Raw genomic sequence first — 15,030 nt, forward strand, 5'->3', positions numbered from 1 at the left:
TCTGGTGAGAGAAACCATAATGCAAACATTGCTCCACATTTAAAAAAAACACAATACTGGGCCTTAAATCTAAGGGCTCCTCTTGAGTACAAGAAGCTATTGGTGTTAACAAGGGTATACTTACCTCTTGCTATGGGAAAAATGCCCTTTAGCAGCTTTAAATCAAAGCTCTTAACATGAAAAAAGTGCATATATCAAAAATGGAAAAGCCTAAAAAAACTCTGATGAAAGAATCTGCAGGCAAGAAGCACAAAAGCCTTTATAACCTTGTCAGTCTTGCTGAGACCTAAGGATGATAACTCAGAAAGGCATTACCCTGCCTTCACCTGGTCCTGGTGCCTTCTTTCTCTATATGCCCAACTTTGTTACCACCTCATGAGGCAGAGAGGCTGAACATCAGTTTCTAGGTGTTCACAATGGACACCCAAACTTTAAGACTTTCAGCTGTTCTCTCCGAGGGCTTGGTCCACAGAGTCATAGCTGACATACTGACACACTTCAGATAAGAGAATTAAAGCTTTCCCTTTAGAGAGATGAGGCTTCACTTCCACTATCTTTTGGTGTGGGCACTTGCCTACACAAGTCCCCTACCATACCCAATCTGCTAAATCTGGGTACAAAAAGTTTGCATGGGGATCCATGGTCTTATGGCACACAGGTAACCTAGACATCACCCTTAAAAGCTCCAAGTTCCCCCATCCCCATACAATCAAAGAAAAGACTGGAATCCCTTTAACCTAAATCTGCATTTGCAGAAGAGGAGGCTCTCACGTAAATGGAGCAGACTTCCTTCTCCACTATGACATTAAAATAGTTTTAAAACAAATCTTAGCAACTGTAACACGCAGACACACTAAAAAGTCAAAGGAAGCAAAAAATGCACACAAAAACATAATTTTGTAAAGGAAAAGTCCTCACAAGCAGAACCTGACTTATCACTGATTATACAGTACTGAGAACATGAGTGAACAAGACAATCCTTCCCCTACACACAGCTAAACTATTTTAAAAAACCTGGAAAATAACACTCAAACTGCACTTCTGAGAAAAATGAATGGAAATCATCATCCATTAAAAACAGTGATAAAATTTTCTCTTAATGGATGATTTTATTTAGAATTTTGGCGTACTCTTGCTTTCTCTCTCTCTCGTCCTCGCCGTGCTACTGGCACATTGGGCAGTGAGTACTGATTGGCAACTCAGCCAACCAATCAGGAAAGAGGGTCTACGCAGCATAGAAAAAACTTGATGAACAATGACTAACAAATAATTCACAGAAAATGGCACAATGGGTGAGATTACATTAGCTATGAGTTTTCTGAAGTAATAATTATATATGCTGACATGAAAAGTAAGGTGATATAAACTGGCTGCTACAGTCATCTTCTGTGAATGTCTATGTATGGACAAATGGAGTCTGAGCTACTGAGGTCATTGCAATTGAAACCTCTTCTGCTCCTCTGAGGTGTAACATTGGAAAATGTTATGCTAGAAAAGGAGCTGCAGGTGATTCCCCCCACACACACACACACACACACACACGCCTTGTTTTTTAGGACAATGCCTCTTGTAGAAAGGACCATTCAAATCCCAATGTAAATTTTTGAATCTGTTCAACAAGAAATCAAAACACAGTATAAAAAATGAATATATGGGGTCCAGGAGTGACCTGTCAATAGGGAACAAGTACGCTTGGAAAAGAAGATGAATGCAAATGGAACGGTGGCAGTTTAAAAGTCAAATGTAATAATTATGTGAATTCAATGATCCGCTGGACTTCGTCCATCAGTTGGTTCACATACAGGTTTATGACACTGTAGAACCCCAAACGACTGAAGACATTTTTCTTTTTGATGTGTTCATGGAGCCAGCAAAGTTCAGACAGACAAATGAAAAAACAAACTGCACACCACACAGACAACATAAAATCACTGTAATTATGATTTTTTTTATATTTTCCAGCATATATAAAACATCACTGTGACACTTGTTAAATCATGAAGTCTGCCAATACAATGTTTCTCTGTCTTTTAGCCTCAAATTATGGATTAGTACAGTTCATGGCCTGTAAGATACAATTTAATAACCAAATGAGAGCAACTTGTGTTACCAGGAGTGACCAGAAATTATGGATATGGTAAATTGATTAATTCAAAGGCACAAAAACACAAACGAATGCTTCATGAATAATGCATTCTCAGAGAAGTAGATTGGCATGACAACCAATGAATTACATTGCCAATATGGCAGTGCTCATCTGAAGTAAGTCTAAACTAATTCAGAGCTTTTTGACTATCTAAATGATTTTCTCCCTTGTGACACTGTACTACCTTTAGTGATATTCTTGTGAACTGTAATACACCCTCCTGTTATAGGGTTTAGGGGCCAAATCAGAAAATTATATATTTAGTTGCAAGGAATACCTGTAATAAGCAATTTTTTTGCCCTCTTTTGCTCCTGCTATCTGTTGATCATCATCCCCTTCCCATGGACAATCAGCATATACAATCCCCATCTCTGAGGCAAGGGTCGACTGGGTGGCCCCATCATGCAGGCAGCAATCAGGGTGATTTAATTTTTTTCTAATTAGTCTCCCTAGTCCTATTACATGCACACAGCGAACTGTAGGAATAGAGCATGAAATGGGTGATGGAGGAGGCAGTCTCCTCACTTTTGCAAGGGGTGTTTCCTCCAAGCAGCCCTGCCTCACTGCACAAATGGTGAGTTCCCCAGTCTCCACCAGGGAGTTAGCAGTGTCCAAGTACAAGCAAACCCTACTTCAACCAGGAAGAGGCAGGTAGGCCATTCCCCTTCATACCTACAACTCCCTGTCTAGGGTCTGGTTGGGGCTGATAATCTAACCCACTCCCTTTGGTTGCAGTCAAGAATCCATTCCTCTATACCAGAAAGCCAGACTCGCTGTAATAAATAAATAAGACGGCAGATCATACTACAGAAGAGGAGTATTCACAGCACAAGAACATTTGTGCTCACTGACCTCCAGCAGGCAAAACACTATCCCTCAGCCATAAACTTGTAACTCTGAGTTACACAGAATAAAGTCCTACAACTCAATAACTGTACTCCAACATACTCATCATAATGATAATGATCTGCTTGTCTACACAATTTGCAGAGACAACAGTGCCATGGTTTTGTTATAGGTGCCTTGCACAGCTACAATCTGTTTTACACCTAAAAATATTTCCTTTGTTTTCCTGACATCTTTAAAATGACCGTCGTATACCAAGCTCATTATGGAGAAGTGATGCCAGTGTAACATCTGCTGGAGTAGGGAAGACGGACAGGTGTCTCCGTCAAAGAATATATGATCATTATTACAATATTAAAAAAGAAGACACTAGGAATGCTTTATGGAGGCATATTGCCCAGTCAAAAAATTCTAATGGATGTAATGAATTTCATTTTGGTATACTGGAGATGGCTAAAGAGAATCCAAGGGGTGGGTGTATAAAATTGAAACTAGCAGAGAGAGAGATGAGAGATGAAATTAGGTTAATGCTGCCCTACCCCAGGGCCATATATCCATATATCTATTAAGCCCAAAAGACAACAAGATATAAATAATTTTTTTTTGTTGGGGCAATAATTATTTTATCAATATATATATAATAAATAATATTTTTTTTTTTTTTAAAGGTAGAAGTTTGAATATAAGGTTTTAAACTAAAACAAGTATCAAATCAGCATCATTTTTTTTTAGATAGTAGTTTTTTTTTTTTAAAAAAAAAAAAAAAAATGATTTTATTTTATGTGGTTATTTATTATGTTTATGTGATTGACTGGAGGTTTTAATTGGTTTAAATTAATTACTACACTGCACTTTTAAAATTACAATTATAAAAAAAAATAAAAAAAAAAAAGTATTTGTATTGGTGTTTTGAATTGTTCTGATGATTCTGATATTAATGAATTAAAAGCGCTTAACTAAATAAAAAAGTGTGAAGTGTTTTAAAAGTGTGTGTGTGTTCTGGTGGGTCTTATTATCTGCTGGAGTATGCCACACTTCATGGAATGAAGAGGCAGCTCACAGAGCTACTCTGCAGTTCCGGCTACTTAATTACCGATCAGAGGTCTACACACACTCACACACACACACACACACACACACACACACACACACACACACACACACACACACACACACACACACGCACACGCACATACACTCCCCTCTTTCTGGACTGCACTGCAAGTTAAGGAGTGTGACAAAAGGCATTACAGAATTCTTCCATCAAATTTTGGAACAATCTGATGTTACTATGTTTAGATAAGAAAGATGAGTGCTTAGTATACTCCATTTTTAGCTGTTGTCAACAAACATAACTACATAATTGACATGCAATATTAAATATGCTAATATGCAAAGCAGACACAAACACAGAAACAGTTACGTAAGAGACATATGTTCAAGTTCAGCAACTACATCTGCAAAATCTACTCACCTGCCTTTTATATTCGCATACAGGATCATATACTTTCCAACCGTTGACAGGAAACTTCTCCTTATAGCTGAATGCAAACAGTGGCTAAACAATAAAGACAAGCACACACTTTCATTTAATACTTACATTCAAACACAGAATGTTATTTCAATTTATTAAAATCTAAAATATCTAAATTCTTATAAAATTTACACTCATGCAGTAACATATGTCAGAAGAATTTCAACATATGTTTAACTTCCAGATGGACAGAGATTCTTTAAAAATAAAAGATGGTCAGCTTCCAAATAAGTAAGTACATATTTTTCAATGTCTTTAAAGCATGTTCAGTTTTCAGAGCAAAGCATGTCAGTGAGAAAAAACTGTTGAGAGTAAAATGTAATGCAAATCAGAAATTATGAATGCATACTAGGTTCCACAAAATTCAAGGCTGTTAAAAACACACTAATGAAAAAAATGTTCACAGCAGAAAGTGAGCTGATGCAACAAATGCACATTTGCTGTTGCTTTCCCTGTTAATTCTTTTTTTTCAAAGAATTTTATTAAATAATTATTAAAATGAACAAATATTTCCATGAAATTATAACATTTTTTCTTTAAAGTTAAAAAACAAGAAAATAAAAAAAAACCTTCTAATATATAAACCAATGTAACTAAACTATGTACAAAGACGTTCATCATGCAAAAAAAATTCTTAATGTAGCTGTAGGATTAATAAAAATAATCTGTTTACATAAATGAATAAACTATTGTTCTAGAAGTTCATATATGATATTCCATGAATTATATTATATAGTATTCCTAGATGATCTAGATTTAATAGTAAACATTTCCAAATTACACGTTTCAAGGAGTACATTTTTAAATTCCAAAAATGTAGGTGCTATACTAGATTTCCAATTCTTAGTGATTGTTTTCCTAGCTACAGATAGTATAGACCAAACCAAAGGGTACTTATTCTCTTTTACACAATCAGGAACAGGAATATTAAATAAAACAAGTGCTTTAGATATAAAGAAATTATCAGAAAAAAATGTTTGCAACAAATTATTGATATCATCCCAAAATTTTCTTAAATATATACAATTCTAAAACATATGAGACCAGTCAGCATTCAATTCAATATTACAACTCCAATATGTTATATTCTTTTTAGAAAATATACTTATATTATGAGGAGTGATAAATGATCTATTTAAAAATCTCCATGTGAATAATTTCCATTTTAAAGAAGTAGTAGTCATACTTGCTGATTGTAAAATATTCAATTTGTCTTTCTCAGAATGGGGATTATTATTAATTAAAGAAAAATATTTCCAATAATTATCTGAATGTGTATCTAAATCACATTTAATTTCCCTATAAATGCTTGATAACTTGTTATTAGCGGGAGAACTGATAAAATCATATATTGCATTAGGCTTGGGAATTTTTTCCTAATTATAGGGGACATAGAATCCAATTTAATACATATTGTCTAGCTTCTTGAAGCACTAACCATAAACAAGTATCAAGTTTATACTCTTCCAAGAGTAAACTATTGGATTTTATCTCATTATTTGTCATCATTTGGTGCCAAAATATTAAATGCTTTTGCTGAAATATAGACATTTTTGTATAATCTGAAGAGAAAATAGATCTGTGTGTGTAGGCTATAGGGAAGAGTAAAAAAAAGCCAATCCTTATAGATATTATATTTAAATATATAATTTTTAAATGATTTTAAAAGAAAAACTATATACTTAGAGTTAAAACTCAGAGAAGAAAATTCAGAAATATAATCTTTTAACCTCCAAATAAATGGATTATTAATTATATTTAGCTTATAGGAACTGTTTAGATCTTTGGTATTTTGTGACAATACCTCTATAAACTCTTTCCACTTAGCAGTGTATTCCACATCAATGAGATGAGAGACTGTATTGAATACTGATGAAATTGAATACATTTCTAAATTTGGTAAGGCTATACCCTCATTATTCCAATTATACATATGGTATGTTAATGCAATCCTTGGCTTATTTGGTAACCACAAACATTTCTGAATCATTGAATTTCATTTTTTAATTATTTGGTAAGAAGGAGGTATAGATAAAGATTGAATTATATATCAGATTTTGGGGAGAAGGATCATCTTTATTATTAAAAGTTTATTGTCCATAGAAAAGGGTAATTTGTTCCATTTATTTATTAAATTTTCTATCTGTAATAGACTTTTATTATAATTTATTTGAATGGTATCTTTAATATTGTTAGTAATAATTATATCTAAATATGCTATTTGTTGAGACTGAGCTATATATTCATTATATTCATCAGGAATATTGTATTTTTTTGAACCTGTTAAAATAATTTGTGTTTTTTATTATTAAAAGTAAGGCTGGAATTTTTTTGAAAATATTCCATGTTTTTAAAAAGTTTTTGTATAAATTCCCTTCTACCCCCAAGAGTAATCAATATGTCATCTGCAAACATTTGTATTGTAGATGATATAGTGGGGTTTAATTTGTATCCTACAATATCTGTATCATGTCTTATTAAATTTGCCCATTGTTCCATAACTAATGAAAATAAAAGTGGGGATAAAGGGCACCCTTGTTTAGTACCTTTTACTATTGGTATATTTTGAGATATACTAGTACCAATTTTAACATAAGCTTGGCTACCTTCGTATAACAGAATGATAAGACTGATAAAATTATTGGAGAAATTTAATTCCTTTAATAGAGTGAACAGATATTCCCATGTAACTGAGTTGAAAGCACAGTTTATATCTAAACTAACTAGGGTTAAATTTGTTTTCAGATTTTTCACTGAATCAATTAAAGTTAATATTCTTTTAACGTTATCATATGATGTTCTATTTATTATAAACCCTGTTTGATCACTATCAACTAATTTGGGTAAAAGTATTTTAAGCCTTTTTGCATAAATGGGCAAATAATTTGTAATCAGTGTTTAATAGGGAGATGGGTCTATAGGAGGTACACTTAGAGGGATCTTTGTTAGATTTTAAAATAGTATAAATAAAAGTGTATTTCCAAGAAGGTGGAATTATGTTTTTGTCCTAAACAAGATTAAATACTTTATAAAGCAATTTTAGAGCATTTATAGGTAGTAGTTTGTAAATTTCAGGAATGATGTCGTCATTACCTGGTGCTTTATTTTGCTTTAATTTGGTAATGTGAGTTTGAAGTTCTTTGAAAGATATTTATCAATAGAAATCCCTTGCTCCTCTGAAAGTCTTGTTTTGGTGTATTTATTAATAAATGTTTTTATTTCCTCTTTAGAGTTAATTTCAGAAGTTGTTTGGTTGATGTTTATAGAAAACTCTCTAAATTCAGTTAATATATTATGAACTTCCGATACCATTTTTCCTTTTTTAGGGGAGAATATTTCATTAATATGATTAAATCTATTTAATCTTTTCGTTTTATTAGCAAGAATTTTTAAAAATTTAGAGTTAGAAAATAAATTTATAAACTTGAATTTTTCTATATTGATCATAGTTTTATGTTTTAATATTTCTAGATATTTATAATTTAACATATTTATTTCTTTTTTTTAATCTGATATATCTTTAGCACCCATATTACTAAGTTTTAAAGTGTCTAATTTACATTGTATATCTTGCAGCTCTTTATCCCAAGCTTTCATTTTTTGTTGTACCAATTCAACATCCTACCATATAGATAAGCTTTTAGGGCATCCCATATGTAAATTTCTGATATATCATTAGTATTGTTAAGTTCTAAAAAATTCTGTACTTCTGTAGAAATGAAATCATTAAAATCTTTTAATTTTGTGATATAAGCTGGGATCCTTTTTATATGAATATTAAAATTTGGATTGACTACCACTTCAAAAATTATAGAATTATGATCTGATAAAGGACATGAAATCACTGCTGATTTGTTTAAGGAATCTGATAAATTATTAGAAGTAAAAACTCTATCATCGAGTATGAGTTATGTCTATGAGAAAAAAGGTGTAAAACAAAGTAGTATCTGCAAAATAATTTATATCTTTCAAAAAAATGTATCTGAAAAGTCTTTTAATAATTTAGATGATGTAGATATTCTTCTCTTCCCATTAGTACTAGAGTCTTTGTAATCTAGAATACAAGTGAAATCTCCTGCCAAAATAATGTTCCCATTAGAGAATAGTACAATTTGATCTAGATGTTGTTTCACTGTGTTTATCCCTATCCCTGGGATCCAATATATATTAATCAATGTGAACATTTTACTGTTTATTTCTATGGTGACTGCACAAAACATTGCTTTATTATCCTTATACCCATCTATTATTTTAGGAAAAGGCATTATGCTGTTCCATAGGACAACTACTCCTCTCTTTTTCTTAGTATGTTCAGAACTTACTAAAATCTTATATGTTTTAGATTCAAGTCTGAGTATATCCTCTGTTATTAAGTGAGTTTCTTGTAAAAATACTAACTGGGATTTATGTAACTTAAGATATCTAGTTAAATTCCTCCTTTTATTAGGATTATTTAAACCATTAATGTTAACTGATATACCTTTTAGTGTAGTCATTGAAAATGAAATGATGTAAATATAAACATACTCATCTAAGAAATACACAAGAACATATCTAATAGGAATACTATTATGATCATTAGAACAAACATAGTGTAAGATTATCATATTGTTAAAATTAAGGTTGTTTCCTACTACATAAGATATGAACATCTGAAAAGTTTAAAATATTTATAACATAAACATGAAACAAAATAAATAACCAACCCTAACCCCTCTGGAGTTTAAAACTCCTAACTCGAATGACATCAGTCACTCAAATCGACCTCCTATCAAAAGCAGCATCCAATCAGCTCCTGCCTAAATGTCTATAGTCATAACTATAAAAAATAAGGCTTCTCATCAATATCATAAACAATTTTTTGTATGAACCAAATATATAGATATAATGTTGTGTCAATTAGTAAATTGATGACAGCTACATCTTCGGAATAAAGTACAGAATTTTCTTACATTAGTTAGTATGTTATTAAGAACTACTATGATCTATTAGTTCACTCTTCTGTTTTAAAGTAATCACATTTGATAAGAACCTTAAAAAGAGACTATGGCATTCTTTTATTACCGAAATATGGCTAATAAAGACTGAAGTGTGATATATAGTACTGCCACAGGTGATCAGCTAAATGGAACATAGCTGTAAATGAATCACCTAGGGCCTTCAATAACCACTAACACTGGCAGCTAATAAATAAGATGCTAATAAGTGTGATTTTACTAACAATCAACTAACATACTGATTGTTCTGAAAGAAATGAACACTGCATTTCTTTGCCAGAAACCAAATACAGTGATTACTCATCAAGAAGTAAAACCAACAACATCCTGCTAGTTTTCTTATAACCAAACACCCCGATGCAGTTTCTCATAGAAGAGTGACTAATAAACCTTAAAAGTCTGATCTTCCATTCATTGCATTAATCTGAGTTACCTCAAAGGGTCCATCACCATACTGAAAACTAGTGAAAAAGTCATATTAGTTCAAAGAAGCAAGGTGCTTAAATAGCTCCTGTATGCTATATAAAAGCCTTATTTAAATATAATGAACTTTTTATTATTCAATTATAGCTTATACTATCTTTGAATTTTGAAAAGCTATTTCATTAACAAAACAAAAGATGAAAATTTCACATTTTCTAATGATAAACAGATCTAACTATTTTTAATGCACCTGTCCTTGCAATATTATTGCTGCCTATGTGGTACATCCCTATCAGCCTATTACACAAATGCATTCATAAAATAACTGAGATAACCTGTTATATACATCTATACATTTAACAGTTTGTTAAATGCTTCATGAATATTTTCTCAGCAAGTCAATAGTTATAAAAAATGTACATGTAACACAAGTATATAAACAGCTTGTAGCGTTATTAAATCTTCCAAAAATGCACAAATCACAACTAGTATTTCTCATCAAGATATCGGCACCCTTGTCATACATAAAGCAAATATTTTATGAGAATACTATTCGTATATAAACACAGAAGGCTCAAGAATACCTATGATGATCAGAAAAAGTATTTAGGCTACATGCGTAGTATAATCCCTATTTAAGAGATTACTGCATATAATGTCTTACAATAAGTTGAAAGTAGTAATCTAGTTATATCTTCTTTCCGTATGCTGTATGAGGAAACAAATTCGATTCAGTAGCTTCCCGGTGAGGATCAGAAGATCAATTTACTTCCGACGCCTTCATGATGACGTTTTAAGAAAGCTCTGAGCTTTCCAGCCGCGATGGATATCACAGTCTCAAGCTCATCATGAAGATAAAGCTTTCAAAGTTCCGGCGGGAAATAGTAAGTAAAACATTACTTAACTACATATAAGGCAATGTCTCGAGAATCCCTCTATACAGAGAGAGATGATAAAAAAAAAAAAAAAAACCTTGCATACACAACACAAAGCAATGACAGCTATCAAGCAAAGCTTCACCACACTATCAACCAGACTTTCCAGTTAATCTCCGACCAAAGCACACAGGCACCAAAACATACAATTATTACAAACAATACCACACATCTCTACAGTGCTAGAGCACCAAACCAGAGCCTCCAAATAAACACACCAACAACTCTGAAACGACAACAAAGCCATATCATTACTCCAGCCACACTGCCACTCACATCCCGGGTCAGAAGTACCATCACTAGCACAGCAATTCTGCAACTATACATCAGGCCATCATACAAGATTCCTTTATCAAACAATTAACCATAAATCAACTAAAATACAAATACAGCAATTATAACTAAATAAAAGTTTTCCAACCACTATAAGAACCAAAATCAAGATAAACAAATACGCCCCTAAAGATAAGCACCACTACAAGACATTTGGAAGCATAGATATCCAAGACAGGAGAATCATTGCATCCATGGGAATCAAACCAATAAACATTAAGATAATTAATCTTAAACAAATACTACAAATGAAAAAAAAAAAATCCCAACAAACAACTATTCTACAAAACAAAATAGGCAACTATTTAGTTAACCAATTTACATTATATTAAATTTAATACCAAAAGCTCACCTGGATGTCCGGTTTCATTTCCCCACTGAGTGAATCAAGTGCAAATATCTACTTGTTATGATTCACCTTTTGATTTTATTTTTTAGGGTCAAATGTTTTCCAAGTGTTGTTCTCAGCATTTCTTTTAAGACTAGGACTGACCCACTCCATTTCATCTACTTTTTCCAGTATGTTATTAGATTTTATATAAGTTATTGCATTGTCTAGGTCATCAAAAATTTTAAAACCATCTTGATAAAATATTTTCAGTCTTGCAGGAAAAAGCAAATGGGTTTTTATTTTATTCTTTTTTAGTTCCCTGACTAAAGGTAAGAAAATTTTCCTTTTTGATAATACTGAAGAAGAATAGTCATTATCAAAGCGTATAATATTGTCCTTCAGTTTGATTGGGGATTTTGCCCACGCAGTCTTTAGTACCATTTCCTTATCATGGGCTGATGGGATCTTTACAATAACAGATTTAGTATAATTACTCTTGGTGTTTTTAGATGTCACCATTGATCTATGGGCTCTTTCAATACCATATGAAAGAGCCTCCAGCAGTTCAAGTACTTCAGGCAACCAGGAAGATAAAACTTTTTCCATATTATTTCCCTCTATGTTATCTGATAAGCCAAAAATTCTCACATTATTCCTATGGGACCTGTTCTCAAGGTCATCAACCTTTGTCTGAAGAGGAGGATTTTGCTTTAACAGGAACTCAACATTATGTTCACTCTCCTGATTTCTGTTATCCATATCACTTAATGCAGTTTCCATTCCTGAAATCTGCTTCCTTTGTTGCAATAAATCTTCATGTAGAATGTCCATTTGGTTCATAGGTTTATACTAGGCTATCTGCCCTAAGGCATTTATAAGCCTAGCCCAAATTTATACGCCACCCCTTATATGAAAAAATACTGTGCCCATTAGTTTGTTGTGCCTCTGTCCAGCAGTGACACAGAGATGATTCCTGGGGTAAACCTACGATCTCCCATCCACAGGTCTAGATTTCTCTTGAACAGAGTCAGCGAGGTGCTCTGCCTCACATGGACCGGATTTTATTCCACAGCATAGGAGTCTCTGAGTGATAAATCCTCCAGCACGCCCTATTTATATCCGTGCTAAGGTTTAAGTCGCTTGCTCTAGTGGTTTTGGTGGATTTGGATTTTGAGGTGGAGCATGTCCATTAATTCCGGGTTGGACATGGCCTTGTATGTCAGGCACATGTCACCTCTGAGCAGACGGTATGCGACTGAATAGAGCTGGAGTTTCTTCAATCTGGCAGCATATGACAGATTTTGAGTCCCTTTATCCTTTTGGTGAGGAACTTTTGGGGTCTCTCCAATTGCTGCAGATGTCGGGTAAGATACATCCCGAATGGGGCATTGTACTCGATCATTGGTCTGATAAGTGAAGAGTACAGGGGAACAATGACCTCACTAGATCTGGATGTGAATCCCTTCATGATCAGGTGGGCAATGTAGAAGGTCTTTCTAACCACTTTAGCAATGTGAGTGTCAAAAGAAAGGCCACTGTCAACCTGGGTCCCCAGGTCCCTGATAACCTCTTCTGTGCTTAGTGGATTGCCACCTATATGGTAGCTTGGGGTTACCTTCTTTTTGCGAAGGGTATGACTATACATTTTTAACTTCAGGCCATGGCTCTGGCACCAGCTATCTGTTTCCGTGAGTCCCTTCTGAAGGATATCCGTGTCCGATGCACTTTCCACTATGGCGCCCAGTTTGCAGTCTGCAAACTTTGTCAGCCAAAGTCCTCCCATGTTGGCCTGTACTTCTGAGAAGTAGATGCCAAACAATAGGGGGCCAAGGACCGACTGTGGGACACCACTTGTGACCGGCTTGGAGTCTGACACAGCCAGCAACTCTAACCCTGTGGGTTCTGTCCTTGTTTGCAACCCATCTTGTGACATATGGGTTTACATTTAAGCTGGTAGTTTTTCTACATACCCGTTGCAAGGTCAAGGTAGGCTGTATGGACTGCCTTTCCTCATCAATGGCCTTGGTGACTGTTTCAAGAAGTCAACCAAGTTCAAAAGGCATGATCTTCCCTTGACAAAGCCAAACTGGGTCGGGTCCAATGTCTGCAAGTCCCCTATATCTTTGTTTATGAGCTCCATTATGATCCTCTCCATAGCTTTGCAGACTAGACTTGTTAAGCTTATGGGGCAGTAATTACCAGGGTCCGTGAGGCACCGCCTTGTGGAGTGGGACCACAGTTGCCGCACGCCACCCTTGGGCACGCCTGTGGTAAGGCTGAGATTAAACAGCTGCCTTATGTGCGGGTTTAATTCCTCATTTAGCTCGGGTAGCACACAGCCGGGGACACCATCCGGTCCCATTGAGGCTGTGTTTTAGCTTTAGAGAGAGCAGCTTTCACCTTGAGATGTCCGGGAGGCTACACTCGGCTGGGATAGTTATCGGTTTGCACTGAACCTGTCTGCCAGTATGTTGGCAATGTCTGTGGGTTCAGTGATTTTGTATCATTTTGGACTAATTCTCATATCTGGGAGTTTCCACCCAGGTTCCTAACATAGCTGAAAAAGGCCTTATGATTGTCCTTTGAATCCATGGCAATTTTCTCTCAAAATTGGCCTTAGTTGATTTTATGAGTGCTCGTATTTTTTTACTAATAATGATCAGGGTGACTTCCTTGGATTTTGTTCTATCATGTAATAGCTTTCTCCTCTTATTGTAAAGTTTGTTAATGGCTGGGGTCCACCAGACTGGACGCTTTGTGGAAAGAGTCTTGGTTTTATTTGGGATTGCCTGATCCATGCAGTCCTGGAGGTGTTCATAGAAGGCATTTGTAAGGGCTTCTTGGGTTGTGGTTTCCTCTGGCTCAGGGGCCTTGAAGGATACCACACCAGTCTCAGTAGTGTGAAGTTTGCTTTAGAGAAGTTCTTCACTATGGTCTTTTTGCTTGGGGTGATGTGGATTTCCAGTGAGATTAGTTTATGATCAGATCTCACCAATGAGGGATATACTGTGAGCATTTTGTCCCCATGTTTGTGACAATGAGATCTAGTATATTTTCTCCTCTCGTGGGAACAGTGACTAGCTGTTCCATGGCATTTGAATTTATGAACTCCAGGAACCGTTGGGCTAGAAAGTTAGGGCTTGAGTAATGTTCCCAGTCTATATTCGGGTAGAGAACACTTTTCTTTGAACTTGTCAATTTTTATATCCATTTTGTCTATTTTGACAGTTCTTGAATAGTAGTTAGTAATGACTGTAGTTCTTTTTTGATTGTTGTCTCTTGATGAGATTTGGTGAAGCTCATCCTGTTCTTTTACTGTAGTACTTCCAAGTGTAACTTTGACAGGAAAACTTAAAATCTACTTGAAATTTTTTTATATACTACTCTAATATATATTTTAAAAAATTAATTAATATAAAAATAACTAGTATTAGGTTAGTTTATATCAATATTTCCTGTCAATAAAGTTCTGTAAAGGCAGAGCT

The 15,030-nt window shown here is 34.4% G+C and overlaps 1 protein-coding gene across 2 annotated transcripts in view; it reads right to left on the reverse strand.

Moving 5' to 3' along the window:
* MTMR1 (myotubularin related protein 1) overlaps positions 1–15,030 on the reverse strand; it is a 1,550,898-nt gene that overhangs the window by 779,367 nt on the left and 756,501 nt on the right. For both annotated transcript variants that reach the window (XM_044057166.1, XM_044057165.1), the window contains one exon: positions 4,467–4,550. In XM_044057166.1, coding sequence (XP_043913101.1) covers positions 4,467–4,550 — 84 coding nt within the window. The remainder of the gene's footprint in view (positions 1–4,466; positions 4,551–15,030) is intronic.

Source organism: Protopterus annectens, chromosome 15.part0 (assembly GCF_019279795.1).
Source record: "Protopterus annectens isolate FY-2018-M chromosome 15.part0, PAN1.0, whole genome shotgun sequence".
Lineage (NCBI taxonomy): Eukaryota > Metazoa > Chordata > Ceratodontiformes > Protopteridae > Protopterus > Protopterus annectens.